The 17631-nt window shown below is 54.6% G+C and overlaps 1 protein-coding gene across 6 annotated transcripts in view; it reads left to right on the top strand.

Moving 5' to 3' along the window:
• ADCY6 (adenylate cyclase 6) overlaps positions 1-17532 on the top strand; it is a 20110-nt gene extending 2578 nt beyond the window's left edge. For 2 of the 6 annotated variants that reach the window (XM_040488286.1, XM_040488288.1), the window contains exons 2-22: positions 1937-2792; positions 6385-6534; positions 6918-7039; positions 7136-7247; positions 7407-7534; positions 8023-8181; positions 8259-8400; positions 8518-8646; positions 8918-8943; positions 9176-9323; positions 9565-9662; positions 9840-9927; positions 10104-10220; positions 10501-10659; positions 10965-11143; positions 12030-12065; positions 12149-12278; positions 12596-12859; positions 13675-13879; positions 14706-14830; positions 15031-17532. In XM_040488286.1, the coding sequence (XP_040344220.1) occupies positions 1941-2792; positions 6385-6534; positions 6918-7039; positions 7136-7247; positions 7407-7534; positions 8023-8181; positions 8259-8400; positions 8518-8646; positions 8918-8943; positions 9176-9323; positions 9565-9662; positions 9840-9927; positions 10104-10220; positions 10501-10659; positions 10965-11143; positions 12030-12065; positions 12149-12278; positions 12596-12859; positions 13675-13879; positions 14706-14830; positions 15031-15156 (3495 nt within the window). In that variant the 5' untranslated portion in view covers positions 1937-1940 and the 3' untranslated portion in view covers positions 15157-17532. Of the gene's footprint in view, positions 1-41; positions 1822-1936; positions 2793-6384; positions 6535-6917; positions 7040-7135; positions 7248-7406; positions 7535-8022; positions 8182-8258; positions 8401-8517; positions 8647-8917; positions 8944-9175; positions 9324-9564; positions 9663-9839; positions 9928-10103; positions 10221-10500; positions 10660-10964; positions 11144-12029; positions 12066-12148; positions 12279-12595; positions 12860-13674; positions 13880-14705; positions 14831-15030 lie in introns of those variants that run through there. The other 4 variants (XM_040488283.1, XM_040488284.1, XM_040488287.1 and 1 more) reach the window with 4 other exon arrangements.
• The last annotated feature ends 99 nt before the right edge of the window (positions 17533-17631 follow it).

Below are 17631 nucleotides of genomic sequence, written 5' to 3' on the forward strand. Positions count from 1 at the left end.
CCCCCCCCCCCCCCCCGTGAGGACAAATGTCAAGGCTGCTAGCTCTGAAGGTTTAAATACAAAGAGCCCCAGGGTGCCCTATGGGCATGGAGGAGTGTGGCCCTGTTAGAGACACAGGCATCTGTGGACGAGAATGCTCTCATCCACACTTTCTCTTGAGCTGCTCTCAGCTAGGAGACACATTGAGGGTATTGTCATAGAGTCCTCCCCACCCCAGTTGAAGGCACTACCCTCCAGGAGACCTGAGATCTGGGGCTGATTTGGTGACCTAGGATCTCTGTAACTTGGGCCAGCTGTATAGAACGGCTATGGACCTTGTTTTCTTTCTTTCTTTCCTCCTTCCTTCCTTCCTTCCTTCCTTCCTTCCTTCCTTCCTTCCTTCCTTCCCCCTGTCAAATCTGTGTGCAAGGTGGCCACAGGAGCAGTTTCGCAGGGCTTTGGTGAAGATCAGATGGAATTGGGTATGTGAAAGGGACCTCGAAGAGTTTAAAGCACAGAGAAAATATTATCTACCCATCCACTCTAGGAACACTTATTTAGACCCTATTAGGTGTTTGCAGATACAGCAGGGAGCGAAATGGGCCCAAATCCCTGCCTTCATGAGGCTGACATTCCAGTGAGGAGAGACAATGAACAAATAAGGAAAATATATAGAATGGCAGTTGCTGATAAGAGCTGTGGAGAAAAATAAAGCATGAAGCTGGGAAGAAAGATAGGGAGCTCCAGGAAAGGGGGTTGCTATTTTAATAGAACGGTCAGGGAAAGACTCACTGATAAGGGAACACTTGAGCTGTGACCTGGAGGAGCTCTTAGTCCAGGCAGCGGGCACCGCAGTCCCAGGCCGCCCCATGCATGGTGTGTTGGGGACCAGCAAGGAGGCTAATAGAACTGGAGTGCGGTGAGAAAGATGAAGAATCATAGGATTATCACTCTTTATTATTATTACACAGTAGCTGCTCTATGCCAGTGCCCTTGAGCTTTCTCTCTGTCTTTTCAACATACATTTCTCGAGTCCTTACCATGAGCCAGGCTCAGTACTCGGTGCTGGGGCTAAGGTGCTAAGCAAAACAGGACAATCCCTACCCTCACAAAAGTTTATAGTGAGAGGGGTGGGGACACATGAACAAGGGGCAATTTAATTGTGATAAGTACTATGGAGGAAATGTACAGAGGGTAAACAGGGGGCCAAATTTAGTGTGGGTGGGGGAGCTGGGACATCTTCCCTGAGGAAGTTCCATCTAAGCTGTGACCCGAGGGAGAAGTTGAATTTGGCTTGGTGAAGTGTGCATGGTGTGAGTACGATGAGGAACAATGTAGAAAGAGATTCCCTTTTGTATAGAGGTCACCGATTGGCAGCTCACAGGCTGAATTCATTCCATAGACGTGATTTATTTGGCTTGCAGTGTTGAAAAATGTGAGTTACTTGCCAGCATTTAAAACTCAGGAGATGTCATGTTAAAATGTACATTTTTTTCAGCTTCTGTTGAAAATCAGAAGATCAGGCTCCACTGGGATGCCCATGCCGGCTATGTGCTGGTGTGGTGCCTGCCCCGGTGCTCGGGAGTGGACTTTTCAGTTCCTCCCAGACCTCCTTTGCTTATTGACACAGGCACTCGAGCTTGTAACCACCAAGAAATCAGTGCTTTTTAAGGAAGAGGTGAATGTTGAAGTGTACTGCTTTGGAGTCCGGCAGATCTGGGTTAGAAACTTGGTTCCCACACATCCGTGGCTGCTTGATGTAGGGCGAGTTACCCGCCTGCTTCTGTCTCGGTTTCCTCACCTGCTGAATGGGGATCCCGTAGTCCTCCTCCATACTTTTATGTGAGTGGTGTGTCAGAAGCGTTTAGCTTGGCTGTGGAAGTACTTGGTTTATGTAGCTACTGGTGGTGGTAGGCCGTGACGGTGGTGTTAATACCAACTTGTTCCCTTCTCTCAGCAGCATGTCCTGGTTTAGTGGCCTCCTGGTCCCCAAGGTGGATGAACGGAAAACAGCCTGGGGTGAACGCAATGGGCAGAAGCGTCCACGCCGTGGGACTCGGACCAGCGGCTTCTGCACACCGCGCTATATGAGCTGCCTCCGGGATGCACAGCCCCCCAGCCCCACCCCTGCAGCTCCTCCTCGGTGCCCCTGGCAGGATGAGACTTTCATGCGGAGAGGTGGCCCAGGCAAGGAGCCGGGGCTGCGGGCGGTGGCCCTCGGTTTTGAGGACACTGAGGCGATGGCGGCGGTCGGGGCAGCAGAGGTGGCACCCGACGTGGCAGCCCGGGGTAGGCGGTCTTGCTGGCGCCGTCTGGCCCAGGTGTTCCAGTCCAAGCAGTTCCGCTCGGCCAAGCTGGAGCGCCTGTACCAGCGGTACTTCTTTCAGATGAACCAGAGCAGCCTGACGCTGCTGATGGCCGTGCTGGTGCTGCTGACGGCCGTGCTGCTAGCCTTTCATGCTGCACCTGCCCGCCCTCAGCCTGCCTATGTGGCCCTACTGGCCTGTGCTGCCGCCCTCTTCATAGCACTCATGGTGGTGTGTAACCGGCACAGCTTCCGCCAGGACTCCATGTGGGTGGTGAGCTATGTGGTGCTGGGCATCCTGGCAGCCGTGCAGGTTGGGGGTGCCCTGGCAGCCAACCCCCGCAGCCCCTCTGTGGGCCTCTGGTGCCCCGTGTTTTTTGTCTACATCACCTACACTCTCCTACCCATCCGCATGCGGGCGGCTGTCTTCAGTGGCCTGGGCCTCTCCACCCTGCATCTGATCTTGGCCTGGCAGCTCAACCATGGTGATGCCTTCCTCTGGAAGCAGGTGCGTAGTCAGGAAGCAGGCACAGGGTAGTGCTTGGGGGCACCAGGCCGGGAATGAGAAGGGGTCTGGTAATCGAGGGTGGGTGGGGACTGGGTGTAGGGATGTCTGGTTGTGTCCAAGAGGAAGGGCAGATGATGGGAGGCGAGGTTTCAGGGGTCGGCTCCATGTGGGATCTGGAGCAGAGGGCACTGCTGAGGAGAGGGAGGGCCCCAGGACCCAGCTTGTACTCTCACCAAGGGCCACGGTTTACAGCTCTTTGGCCTGAGGCACCTGAAATTGTGTAGCCCATAGACCTGACATACGGCTGGAAGTGGGAATGTGATGTTTAGCCCCAGGGCAGGAGCGGGGTTGAGAGGGCAGTGTTGGCGACATCTGTGGCCCCAAGTCGATACGTGAGACGCAGGCCTTGGTGCCATTCCTGAAAAGCAGCTTCAGGTGGTGACCTGGAGGGAGCAAGCAGGGTTTGGGTGGAGTTAGCAAGAGAGGAGTTGCTTCTCTCCTGGACCAAGGCAGTCTCTAAAAGGACGCGGAAGGTGATAAGTAGGATTCATTTTCTTCTGGGCTGGGAGTGGTTTGAGTGGGGTTGGAAGAGGGGCATCAGGGTCTGATCTCCTCCTACCCTCCTCCCACAGCACCAGGGGTCTGGCAGCCCTGCCTTGAGGTTCTCTGCCCATGCCAGCTATTGCATCTGGGTTCTGAGTGGTGCGTGGGGTGGGGCTTGACAGCATGGTATATGAGTGAGAAATCAAGGCTTGGCTCCGGGAAGACCTGGTTGTCCAATGGGCTGCGTTCTTTTCTGTGAGCTCTTAGACAACTAACCTTACTTCTCTCCCAGCCTTCTTCCCAGTCTGTAAACGTGGGATAAAAATAGTATCTACCTCATGATGTTGTTGTTAGGTCTCCACCCTCTTCCAGAGTGGAGTAGAACCCGACAGGGCAGGGTTCTCACCTGGGGGCAGGGAGGTGTGGGAGTGCTGTAGGGGATGGTACTCAGGGAAGGGCCCTCTCAGAAGTCCCTTTCAGAGAGACAGGAGCATGTGGAGTTGGCCATCTCCGGTCATCCGCTTGACCAGGGAGCAGAGACCGGGACATCTTGCCCAGCTGATCTTCAGGGGCTGCTCTAGACACGGCCCCTAACCAACACACCTCATGATCCCTGTGCTGGTACCCTGATATTGAGGGTGTCTGTCTTGCTCAAGTTTTGAGGGAATTGGCCTCTGCCTTGTCTAGGGTTTGTGGCCTATAGCCCACCCTAGCCCCACCCACAAAGAGGAAGTTGCCTGGGGCTCCCAGGGTGAGAAGCTGGGTGCTCTGGCATGATGCCCTTCTCTGCCCAGCTTGTGCTCCGGAACAGAACGTACCTTTTTAAAAGTAACTTTATAGCCCATTTGTTTGTGGAGCACGCACCCACAAGGCAGCCAGACCTCTTAAAGGGCCAGGGTCTTTCTGTCCTTGTGGGCCCCCCACTTCTCACCAGGTAGCTATTGTGCTGGGCTTTGGAGTTGGACTACCCTCCTGGGAAAGGAAGAGCTTGGAGGAAGCCAGCTCTCTGGCTGGCCAGCGGTAGGTGGGTGTCTCTTCCCTGCTTTCAGCTGGCATGGTGCCGAGAGCCAGGCCCAAGGCTTGACTGGGGAGGTGCAGCCCCATGGAGGCCAGGACTCTGCCAGCCTCCTGCCTCCCCAGGGGCACCCAGCTGCAGCCTTACCCAGTAGGTCTCAGCATGCACGTTCTTGGGGCGAGGGGAGAAAGTCACCCCTGCCCCTGTGCCAGTCCTTAGAGCCAGGGTTGCCCATACCCCTTCTCTGAACTAAGAAGGATTCCCTGTGTTCAGTTGGCCTATGGGTGTCTGGATGGTGTGGGTCTGTGGCCTCCTTTCTAGGCTCCTTGGGCAGCCCCTTTCCAGATCCAGCCCTGCTCATGGGAAGGAGGCTTCGTTCTCCTCTGACCCACTCATTCAGACACATTGAGCAGTTTCACCCAGTGACCCTGGTGCAGCCTGGAATCTCCTCTAGTGCCCTGGCATCCATTTTTTCTCACAGTGGGATAGGGGTCTGTGTACAGATCTATTTCAGTCTCTTGTCCCCCTTCCCCTTCCCTCCACCATGACTCACTTTTTCCTCTTGGGCTCCTGGGGCCAGGAAGGGAAGTTGCCTGGTTTACCCCCCCTTCCCTTCTCCCCGACTGGGGGCTATTCTTAGAAACTCCTGAGGGAGATAATGTGCCCCCCTCTTCACCCCTGCTGCTGGGAGGGGGGCCCTTGTGAGCTGGACCGGGAAGGAAAGCTGGGAGGCCAGTCGTAGAGGGTCATAGCTAGAAATAGCTGGGGGTTTGCTGAATCTCCCCCTCCATTTTACCTAAGAAAATTGAAGCTGAGGTCCCAGAGATGAACTGACCTTCCCAAGTTTGCAAGACTGGTTCTGGTTCTGGGCAGAGCCCAGAATTCCTTTCTTCCAGTTGGTGCTCTTTCCCTCCCTTCTCCCCAAACCAGAGCCCTGCCCCAGCCAACTCGGGTGGAGCCACAAGTGCCAGGTTAACCCCTGAATTTCCAGAAACACTGAGGCCAGCTTTTCTTAGACATGCTCTCCAGTCAGTGCTACTGATGCTGATTGAGAGGTGATCATCCTGAGATCAGGGTCCTAGGGCATGGGGGCTGGCTGTGCCAAGTATTGGGGGTGCTGGGCATGGTGGCAACACTTCCTAGTTAGGAAGAGTTTTTCATGATAGTCCAATTGATGACTCCCAAGCCTGGGCTATGGGGCTGGACCTCAAGAGCTTGGGTGAGTGGAGTAAGTAGGAATCTTGGAAATCTGGAATGTACCAGCAGTAGGATTTGGACAGAGGCTTTGGAGTCTGACTGTCCTGGATTCACGTCCCACACCAGCCACTATTAGCTGTGTGATCTTGGGCAAATTACTTAGTTTCTCTGTGCTTGAGTACTTCACCTTTAAAATGAGATAGTTTCACTTCATAGAGTTGTAGGAAATCCATTAGTTACTGTATAGGAGGCAGCTATAGAAGCCAGCCATATTGGAGACAGCCAGCAACTTAGTTCCAGTGATTATAATAATAATTATTATTCTATCAAGTTACATCGGAGCAGGGAGAAACCTTAGAAATCTTCTTATTGTCCGGCTCCAGGTTCTAGATGAGCAAACAGAGGCCCAGAGAGATGAGATGACTTGTCCTGGGCATTCACAGGAGGATATAGAGCTCGAGTCTCCTGGGTGTTGTCGTGTGAGGAGAACCACATGCAGAAGGAGCAGCATTTGTCTTTTGTTTGGGCTGATTGTGGGGCAGGAAGTCATAGTGTTCCGGGCCCCGGCCCCATGACCCACCTTGCCCTGGTTGGTGCTTCTGCTCCCAGGAGTTGTGAGAAGCTCTCATTTCTAGCTGTGGAGTGATCCAGGCAGGGGTCCAGAGTCCTGTGGGAGAAGAAGGAAGTGTATTACAGGGGTGGGGAGAGCTTGGGGACAGACAGGGCACAGGATCCGGACTTCCTTCCCGAAGCAATGCATCCACAGAGAGGATAGCAAGTTGCACCTGTGCGTAGGTGGGGGGTGGTCACCATTCTGCCTCTGCCACCCTCTTGCAGCTTGGTGCCAACATGCTGCTGTTCCTCTGCACCAACGTCATTGGCATCTGCACACACTATCCAGCTGAGGTGTCTCAGCGCCAGGCCTTTCAGGAGACCCGTGGTTACATCCAGGCCCGGCTGCACCTGCAGCATGAGAATCGGCAGCAGGTGGGGCTGTTCTCCCTGTCCAAGGCCTTCCCCCACCTCACCCCCAGATAACCTGTATGCTAGATCTGCTGCCTTGTACCACTCCATGGAATAAGTCTGAATGGTTCCCCCTGATTGTGCACAGCACAAGCCCTGTGACACTGGGGTTCCTATCCTGTCTGAAGATGGGAGGGCGTAAATGGGAGCATGAGTGGGGGGTTGCGTGGGGGTGATCAGAGAGGGCTGGGAGGTATATCTGCTGTAGACTGTAATAGGGGAGGTCCAGAAGGGAAGCTCAGGTCTCCAGGGGGGTCTGGGAGGCCTCTGGGGTTGTGGAGGCACCAGGAGGAATTACAGTATGAGGCTAAGAAGATAGTGGTGCCCTGTTGAAACTACTGGTCTAGGAACGGCTGCTGCTATCAGTGTTGCCCCAGCACGTTGCCATGGAGATGAAAGAAGATATCAACACAAAGAAAGAAGACATGATGTTCCACAAGATCTACATACAGAAGCATGACAATGTCAGGTAGGGTTGGAGGTGGGAGGATCCCAGGAGGGATGGGGGGACCTGGGAGTCTTTGAGGGCCACGTGGCCCTTCCATCTTCTCCCCATTGTCCACAGCATCCTGTTTGCAGACATTGAAGGCTTCACCAGCCTGGCATCCCAGTGCACTGCGCAGGAGCTGGTCATGACCCTGAACGAGCTCTTTGCCCGGTTTGACAAACTGGCTGCGGTGAGGGTGCTGGGGCTGGGGGGGGGGGGGCAGGGCTGCATGTGGTGAGAACATAGCCTCATTGGAGCGGCCTGGGAGAGTGGGCTACATGGTGACTCAGTGAGGGTGCTGGGTGGGCAAGAGAGTGGGAGTGACTGTCTCCAACTCTCTCCCCTTTAGGAAAATCATTGCCTGAGGATCAAGATCTTAGGGGACTGTTACTACTGTGTGTCGGGGCTGCCGGAAGCCCGAGCAGACCATGCCCACTGCTGTGTGGAGATGGGGGTGGACATGATCGAGGCCATCTCGTAAGCAATGTCCCTCCCAGGCTCCCTGGAACTGAGGGTGCCCCCACCAGCTCTTACCCTTTGATGTGTCCTTGGGATTTTTTTCTCAGTTTTGGCTGTTTCTCTGTTTTGGAGATCCATCGCCTGGGAGGGGAATGGATCTTTCTTCAGCTTGTGCACTTTAGACTCCAGCCAGCCAGGCAGGGTAGGGGAGCCATGGTGAGGGGATTTGGGCTGGTGAGAATGCTAGTTGAGCAAGCCTAAGGGGAGAGCAGTGACTCCTCCCTTTGTAGCTCAATTCCACAGAATGCTGGTGAACACAGTTCTCAAACATTTGTCCTTGAGACCCACGCAGCCTTTTGCCCATGTCCAGCCAAAGCTGTGTTCTCATGTCTGGCATCTGGGTCTGTCCCTGCCTGCTTGGCTCTGAGGGGAGTGAAGGGCCTTAGTTCTGGGCTGGGGGTGGGGATGTCTGTGCCAGAAGCTGAGCCGGAGCCGCCTCCTCCCAGGCTGGTGCGTGAGGTGACAGGTGTGAACGTGAACATGCGCGTGGGCATCCACAGCGGGCGTGTGCACTGTGGCGTCCTTGGTCTGCGGAAATGGCAATTCGATGTGTGGTCCAATGACGTGACTCTGGCCAACCACATGGAGGCGGGGGGCCGGGCCGGGTGAGTGTCGGGTCCGGGTGGCCAGGGATGGGAGTGAGGTGGGCTAGCCCAGGTCTCACCCTCCTGTTCCCTCACAGCCGCATCCATATCACTCGGGCCACACTGCAGTACCTGAATGGGGATTATGAGGTGGAGCCAGGCCGTGGTGGTGAACGTAATGCATACCTCAAGGAGCAGCATATTGAGACCTTCCTCATCCTGGGAGCCAGCCAGAAACGGGTCAGTCCAGGGTGGGGGTGGGGGTGGGGGCAGGCAGGGAGAAGGGCAAATGCAGGGAGCAAACAGACATCTTGTCTGGAACCCTCTTTTGATACTGTGCCCGTGCTTCCTGCACAGAAAGAGGAGAAGGCCATGCTGGCCAAGCTGCAGCGTACACGGGCCAACTCCATGGAAGGACTGATGCCACGCTGGGTGCCTGAGCGCGCCTTTTCCCGGACCAAGGACTCCAAGGCTTTCCGCCAGATGGTGAGGGGTCCACAGCACTAGGACCTGAGGCCTCACCTTCCTAACACGCTGTGCCCCTCTTCCCTCTTTGGCCTTCCTTGTTGTGGCTCATACATCTCCGTGTATGACTTCTGGTACTGGGGGCAGGAGGGGTGACTTCATAACAGGGGTCCTAAGCCCCTCCAAAGTACACGGGGGGAACACTCAGCACAGTGTTGGGAATGGGGAAGGGATTGTGGAGGCGAAGATGGTCTGCCCTTCACCCCATTGCACACTTTGTCCCTTTCTCCAGGGCATTGATGATTCCAGCAAAGACAAGTAAGTCAGGTTACTGAGGAGGGAGGAAGGGGAGGGAGAAGGCACTTACACCCTGGGACAGGGCTGTGGGGGAGCCGAGATCCCCCTCTTTCCTGGACTGTAGGTGTGTCGTGTGGGAGTAGGTACCACACAGCTACTCCATTCTTTGGGTGCTGCCCATGCCCTTCCTTTCTCATTGCCTCTCACGTGGTAATGCTCATGCCCCTGGTGAAGCCATGTCCCCTGCCCTCAGCCGGGGTGCCCAAGATGCCCTGAACCCTGAGGATGAGGTAGATGAGTTCCTGGGCCGTGCCATCGATGCCCGCAGCATCGATCAACTGCGGAAGGACCATGTGCGCCGCTTCCTGCTCACCTTCCAGAGAGAGGATCTTGAAAAGAAGGTTTGCCCCCAAAGGCTAAGGGCAAAGGGGGATGAGGGCCGGGGTAGGAGGGGAGGTTCAGGGGGGGAGGCTGAGCACAACTGAGGGATCAGCAGGTTTTTTGAGGATTGGGGGGTGACCACAGGGCACAGTGGGGATTCCTATTAATTGAGCCACTGCTTGCCCCTACTTGAGGCCCCTGGCAGTGGCCTGCCTCCCCCAGGGCAGAGCCCAGCCCCCAGCTCAGCCTCTTCTCCCTCAGTACTCGCGGAAGGTGGACCCCCGCTTCGGAGCCTACGTAGCCTGTGCGCTGTTGGTCTTCTGCTTCATCTGCTTTATCCAACTCCTCGTCTTCCCACAGTGAGAGCCCCGCCCTTCCTTGCTCTGTTTCTCTTCCCTCCACCACTTCCCAGAACCTTCTTAAACACCCATGCAAGCTCACAGTCCTGGGAGCCTGTACCCTGCCAATCTGGGGAGTGGGACAAGGATGCCCAGGACTTCCAGAGTAACATTTTCCCTGGCCCTCTTCTGCCCTAGTTCAACTCTGCTGCTTGGGATCTATGCCAGTATCTTCCTGCTGTTGCTGATCACTGTGCTGACCTGTGCCGTGTACTCCTGTGGCTCTGTATGTTGGGGGTTCTTCCAGGGCTGGTTGGGGAGGGCAAGCTGGGCCGGGGCGGTGAGAAATCATGCAGGGAGAGGGAAGAGAAGGCCAGGCCTCCCTTACTGGGCCCCATCCCTGGTTGGCCTTACCCCTTGGCTGACACAGTCTCTAACTCTCGGTCTCTTGCCTGTCTGCAGCTCTTCCCCAAGGCCCTGCAACGCCTTTCCCGCAGCATTGTCCGTTCTCGGGCACACAGCACTGCGGTTGGCATCTTTTCAGTCTTGCTTGTGTTCACCTCTGCCATCGCCAACATGGTAAAGGTCAAGTGGGGATTCTTCTACCCCTCCTCTATGCCAAGCACTGCTCTGGGCTTTGGGCTACAGAAAGGAATAAGACCCATTTCCTGCCCTCCAAGAGGTTGTTATCCCAAAGGAGGGGGTGGGGTTAACTCTAGTCCCCCATTCTCCTTGCTCTCCCCATCTCCTGTCATCCTTTAGTGAGAGCTTTGACCTCCAGGGTATAAGGCACTGAGGCATGGCCCTTGAGCCCCTCTCCTCCATGCGTACCCTGATGTGCCTCCCTCAACTTTTGCAGTTCACCTGTAACCACACCCCCATACGGACTTGTGCAGCCCGGATGCTGAATGTAACACCTGCTGACATCACTGCCTGCCACCTGCAGCAGCTCAATTACTCTCTGGGCCTGGATGCTCCCCTGTGTGAGGGCACCGCACCCACTTGCAGCTTCCCTGAGGTGTCCAAGCCGTGTTCAGGCGGGATGGGGTGGGGGGTTCCTAATCAGTACTAGTTATTGACTCCTCTGTGCCAGACCTGCTGACAGGCAATGGGGACCCAGGATCTCACCAGAGTTCCTACTGGAGGAACATCTAGGGGTCCTGGAGTGGTGTGGGGCTGGCTGTGGAAGGTGAAGGAGGTTTGGGTTTGAGGTTGTGGAGGGGAGCTTAGGTCAGGCAGGGAAGTGCGGTGCTCTTCCTGAATGGGTGGGGGAGGGCATGACTTCTGTCTTCGTCCAACACCACCTCTGCCATTGCTCCCCAGTACTTCGTTGGGAACATGCTGCTGAGTCTCTTGGCCAGCTCTGTCTTCCTACACATCAGTAGCATCGGGAAGTTGGCAATGATCTTTGTCCTCGGGCTCATCTATTTGGTGCTGCTTCTGCTGGGCCCCCCAGCCACCATCTTTGACAACTATGACCTGCTGCTTGGTGTCCATGGCTTGTGAGTTTATCCTCAATCCCTTTAATCCCCTGTGAGCTTCCTGACCCTTCTGGGTCACTGTGATTTTTCTGGTCCCCAGGCCTCTTGTGCCCTCGCAATGTCACCACTCACACTCCTCACCTTTAGGGGGAAAAGAGGCAGTAGAGGAGCTCCCAGCATATGACCCCTGACCGTCACCCCAAGGAAACCCCAGTCTTGGGAAGTCCCTGTGTCTTTAGGCTAGACATTTAAAGAATTCCTTCTCTCATTTGCATGGTGCTTTCATACCCATTCTCTTAGGCCACACAGCTGCTTGGTGGCAGAGCCCTGGCTAGGAACAAAAACTTTCGACTCCTGATTAAGGGCTTTGCCTGGGACACCACACTGGCTTTTCCTCTGCAAACCCCATCGAATAGCTCTGTGTAGTAGGAAAAGCCTCTGGAGTCCACTGGGTTTGAACCCCACTCTGCCTCTTGTTAGCTATGTGACCTTAGACAGGTAAGTTAACTTCTCTGAGCCTCAGTTTCCTCATCTGTAAAATAGCAGTGGCACCTAGATTGTAGATGGTTGTAGAGATTACAGTGATATTTGTTGAAGCCCTACTCCAAGCCAGGTGCCACGCTAGGCCTTTTGTGTGCTCTATTTAGATCTTGTCCCTCTTTTACTGATGAGGAAACAGGCCTAGAGTTAAACATCTTGTTCCAGGTCACAGAACTGGTAAGTGGAGGAGCTAGGAGTGGAACCTTCTCATAACCTCTGCTCTTAATGAGTTAATATAAGCACAAGCCCTGGCCCTGTGCCTTATTTTGTGCTATGTGCTCAGTAAATGCAGTTTCTGTCTCCCCTTCCCTGCCCCCACCCAGCAACCCAAGAACTGATGACTTTGTCTCTTGTATCTTCCTGCCAGGGCTCCTTCCAATGAGACTTTCGACGGGCTGGACTGGTAAGTGAGGGCTCTGGGGCAGGGAAGGGCAGGACTGCCACATGTCTCTTGCAGACACTGAGCTTGACTCTGCTTACCCTCAGCCCAGCTGCAGGGAGGGTAGCACTCAAATACATGACCCCCGTGATTCTGCTGGTGTTTGCTCTGGCGCTGTATCTGCATGCCCAGCAGGTGGAATCAACTGCTCGTCTGGACTTCCTCTGGAAACTGCAGGTGACTGAGTGGGCCTCTGGGGCAGGGGGAGGATCCTGGGGACAGAATCTGGGTCAAGCCAGAAATGCATCTTGTTAGCTGGCGAAGGCTCAGGCCACACCAAGCCCACCCTGGCCCCAAGCCTTCTGTGTGCCCATCCCCTATCCCTGCCTCATTCTGTCCCTGCCCCTATCACCCCTTTGCCTGTTCTTCAGGCCTCATCTGTCCATGCCTTTCTTCTTCCCCATGATTCCCTCTGATGCCCGTCTCCAGGCACTGGCCACTGCACCTATCTCTTGTGAATGTTGGGCAGTGGGTGATGGGTGTGGTGTCCACAGGCAACAGGGGAGAAGGAGGAGATGGAGGAGCTGCAGGCATACAACCGAAGGCTGCTCCATAACATTCTGCCCAAGGACGTGGCTGCCCACTTCCTGGCCCGGGAGCGCCGGAACGATGAGCTCTACTATCAGTCGTGTGAGTGTGTGGCCGTCATGTTTGCCTCCATTGCCAACTTTTCTGAGTTCTATGTGGAGCTGGAGGCAAACAATGAGGGCGTCGAGTGCCTGCGGCTGCTCAACGAAATCATCGCTGACTTTGATGAGGTACTTATCTGGTTGGTTGGTGCTGGCAGAGCGCCTAAGGGAGACTAGCCGGACCAGGGCAGTGGAGAGAACTTTGGATAGGAGGGCCAGCATTGGAGGAGGCGTGGCTGGATTGGGAGGAGGAAGGGAGGTTTGATGGGACCCAGAGATGTTAGGGTAGGAGTAAGGGTAGGTACGGCAGAAACAAGGACAAGGACCCTTGGTGTCCGAGGCAGCGAGGTCAGCCCCAGTGGGGCAGGGTCATCACTGCTGGGGATCAAAGGACATGAGGACCTGCGGAGAGGACAGGATAGGTACCGGGTGGATGTTACTGAATAAGAAGGCAGTAAACTGGACAGAACCTCATGAGCCCAAGTAAGCAAGATGGGCCCCTCAATAGAGAAAATGGAAGCAAATGTGAGGAAGTATCCTGAATATCCAGGTCAGGAATGGGTCATTTACTGTTCTGGAGGAAAGTCACTTCCCTCTGGTACTCAGTTTCCCAAAAAGTGAGGGTTAGAATAATTGACGGCTAATATCCCTTCTATAGTTCTGTGAGCTATGGAAGCTTTGTGAGCGAGCTTTGGAAGTTGGCCTAAAGCTGTATGCTTGAGTCCTGGCCTGGGGTTCTGATGGCTGCCTTGTAAAGAAGGCCTATTTTCCAAGTTCCTCCCTCAGTCCTGCACTAACTGGAAGACGGGACTCACTCACTAAAAGGATGGGAGCTGTTGAAACAGGGAAGGGGGGGATGAGGCTGAGGCATGGCATGAGTGAGCATTGGGCAGGGTGGGTTTGGCCTCTCTGCCTTGACAGCCAGGTCTCCCTGTGCTGTCCAGATCATCAGCGAGGAGCGGTTCCGGCAGCTGGAGAAGATCAAGACGATTGGTAGCACCTACATGGCTGCCTCAGGGCTGAATGCCAGCACCTATGATCAAGCGGGCCGCTCCCATATCACTGCCCTGGCTGACTATGCCATGCGGCTCATGGAACAGATGAAGCACATCAACGAGCACTCCTTCAACAATTTCCAGATGAAGATTGGTGAGATGGCCCGCTTGCCTGGCAGCTTTTTCCCAGGGCTGTTTCTGGGTGAGGCCAAGGAATCAGGCTGGGGATGGCATCACAGATTTCCCATCAGGAATCCTTTGGGATGTCCTTTTCTCTCACCTCCTAGCTCGTCTCATATTAAGAACAGAGATCATTGATTGAGGGCCTACTGTGTGCTAGGCACTGAGACATCGTAATCCTCACATTGTTATCCCCTTTTACAGATAGAGACTGACTCTCACATTAAATAACTTGGCCAAGGCCAAACAACTAGTAGGTGGCTGAACTAGGATTCAGAACCAGGTTTATTTAAGCTCTAGTACCTGTACCCTCACCTATGGCCAGTCCAATAAGAGGTACTTCCTCTCAGATGTCCTAGGAGCTGATGGGTGGGAGTAATGGTTAACAGACTGGGTTCTGGACTCATAACTGGTTTAAATTCCGGTTGTTCCACCTACTGGCTTGTTTAGCAAGTTGCCCAACTCCTCTACGTTTCACAAGGTTATCTATAAAATGGGATGATACCTACCTTTTAGGGTTGTTGAAGGGATGAAATAATGGAATGCATAAAGCTTACCAGAGTGGTTGGCACAGAGCGAGCACTCAGTTGATTAGCTACTGTTAGAGCAATAGCTGTTTTAACTCAGGGGAGCTGCTCAGCTGACATACCCAGATCTTCCATTCTTTACAACCAGGACACTTGTCCCTTTGCCACTTTTCTTCTCTGGGTCCTTCTAAAGGTTCCAGGAGGGGGGGATGACTCCCTGGGCTGACTCTGGAACATCCACTAGTCTGTTTCTTGCTGCTGTCCCCATCGCAGGGCTGAACATGGGCCCAGTCGTGGCAGGCGTCATTGGGGCTCGGAAACCACAGTATGACATCTGGGGGAACACAGTGAATGTCTCTAGCCGTATGGACAGCACGGGGGTCCCTGACCGAATCCAGGTGAGGGGGATGTGAGCAGAGGCTGGGAAGGGTATGGGTCCGGAGGGCTTCTGCAGGTCAGCTAGGACAGGGGTAGGGTGGCAGTGTTCAGTGGTTGGGGGTGTGTGGGATGGGGGGCTAGCATGACTAGAAACCCCTGGACCCCTGCAAATGTAGCAGGAAGGATCCCAGGCTAAGTGGGTTCCCCTCCCATCCCCTAGGTGACCACGGACTTGTACCAGGTTCTAGCTGCCAAGGGCTACCAGCTGGAGTGTCGAGGGGTGGTCAAGGTGAAGGGCAAGGGGGAGATGACCACCTACTTCCTCAATGGGGGCCCCCCCAGTTAGCAGGACCCAACTACACATTCAGCTGACAGGACCAAGGTGGGCATTTGAGTGGACTCTGTGCTCGCTGGGTGGAGCTGTGGCAGGGGGCACCGAGCCTCCAGACCCTGCTGACCACAAAAGGGAACCTCCCAGCAGGCTGTGCTTGGACCATGCTCGTCTGCCCTCAGGCTGGTGAACAGGGGGATACCAAGAGGATTATGCAAGTGACTTTTACTTTTCTAATTGGGATAGGGCTGTTCCCTCTCCTCTCTTCCAGCTTTTGGGAGCAGGGGAGGGGGCAGGGCAGCAGCAGAGGCAGCAGGGATTAAAATGGCAGCTTGCCATGCCTACCCTTTCCCTGTCTGTCTGGGTAACAGACTCAGGGCTGGGCCCTTCCTTTCCCTCTTTTTCCTGGGAATATTTTGTACAAAGACTGGGGCAGGCATGAGGAGTGCCTATTCCATGCTTGCCTCTGCTATGCCTGCATCCCCAGCACTGGCCTTGGATACCCCACCCCAGTCGGGTCTTCCTCCTAGGCACAGGGCAGACGAGGGAGATGCTCTGGGGAGCCTGCTCTGTCCATATTTCAGGGGAATGTTTCCATTTGCCAAATCCTAGTCCCATGATCTGTCCCCAAAGGGGAACAAAGGGACTTCTGACAGCTCAGATTTAGCCCTAGTTCCTGCACAGCTCCAGGAAAAGGGGCATCTAGCCTCCTTTGGTACTGTGAAAACACCCAGCCAGAAAGCAAGCATGTATGTGGGGATGTCAAAAGGTCAGGAGCTGGAAGTTCACCTGTAGATGCCCAAGAGAGCAGGCTGGCCAGGGAGTGGGATGGTACCAGACTCTTGATCTGAGGGCCCCACTGGGGTCAGGATCAGGTCACTCTGCCCCCATGCTCTCTTGCTGTCTGCTGGCAAGGGGGCACAGAGCATCTCTACCCCTTCTGTTGCCAAATAGAAAAGGGTCAGGGCATGGAGGAGGGTGACCCTGATCTCAAACCTGTCCTCCCAAGTCTTGGCACTGGGGAGGGCCTGTATGTCTGTGTAATGTGTGTGCCTGTCAGCCTTTTTGTGTGTGTATCTGTTTCCAGGTCTGTGTGTGTCCTTATGGTTCTCCTCAGCTCTCCACCCTGGGTTGCCTCTCTCCTGTGGGCCTCTGTCTTCGGGGAATAAGGCAGGGTTTCTGATTTCAAGGGGTGGAGAGAGATGCCTAGGTTGTACAGGAGTAGCATGGGGTGTGGCAGCAAGAGGAAGGTGGCCCTGGGGAGAGGAGTCCTTTTTGTGCCAAATCCCTAAGTGCCATTTGGGGGCCGTGTGTGCAGCATGACTGTCTCCCTGCCTGGGGCAGGGACCCAAGCGCCTGCTTGAGCCTCAGTGCTCCATGCACTTGAACTGTCTGGGTTTGGCGGGCAGAGCCTCAGGACTTTCCTGGGTTCCCCAGATGGTGGTATACTTTGGGACTGGGGTAGCATGGGATCCCTCTGAGGACCCAGATACTGGTACTAGGGGATGGGGCAAGGGAACCTGAAACTTGGCTTTCCCCAGCCTCCAGTCTCAGTCTAGCATGTTCCTGGCTCCCCAGTCTCCATGAAGCCTTCAAGGGCTGGAAGGAGGGTCAGGAGGTTGGACTCTAGATTCCCTTCCTATCTCTGCCTTCTTTTACTCCTTTCCCTGCAACCTCCTTGCCACCTAACTTAGTTGGTGCCTTGGTTTCTCTGTCTGTCTGTACCTATTTAAGCCAGAGGCATTAGCCTGAATTTTGCTTGAAGATCATTTTGTGTTAAAGATGATTAGAGAGACAGAGAAGAGGGTTCCAGAGTTGCTAAGTTTGGGGAATGAAAGGGGTGGGTGGCACCCTTGCCCTTCCTCATGCCTTTTCTGACTCGAGCTCCTTGCAGAGGCCTGGTTTCTGGCTTGCACTGCCTGCCTTGGGGGATCTTGATGCATCAGTCAAGTGGGTCATCAGGCACTTCATTAGCTATGGCAGGAGGAGGGGAAAAGACTAGTTGGTCCAGAGAGAAGATCAACTCCCTCTCCCCAGACATATCCCTGGATGGGAAAGGGACTGCTTGGAGCCCTGGGGTGGGGATAGGGGTGTAAGGAGACCAGAGTGGGAAGACCTCAGTCTTGGGTGATTTGTCTTTGCTTCTTGTCAAGTGGGAGGGACCTGTCCAACACCCTGACTCCCCATACCACAGTGCCAGCCATGCCCTTTTCCTGGGCTACCATTGCCCCCTTTCTCACCAGTTGGTGGGGGAGTCAGTGGATGGGAGGCCCATGGACTTTGGTTTTATAATGTAACCACTGTGGGGGTGGGGGAGGGTGGTATACCATGTATTTCAGTGAAATATTTAATATATTTAAATATCAATAAAATCAAACTCTTTGTAAAATTCCCAGCTCTCTGAAGATGTTCTGGGCCCTGGGTTGGGTCAGAAGTGGCAGAGCCAGGTATAGGAGGCAGCCTTTCCTCTGTGGCTAGAGGGTTTCCTCT

The sequence above is a fragment of the Herpailurus yagouaroundi genome, unplaced genomic scaffold (assembly GCF_014898765.1).
Source record: "Herpailurus yagouaroundi ecotype Mexico unplaced genomic scaffold, PumYag 166, whole genome shotgun sequence".
NCBI lineage: Eukaryota > Metazoa > Chordata > Mammalia > Carnivora > Felidae > Herpailurus > Herpailurus yagouaroundi.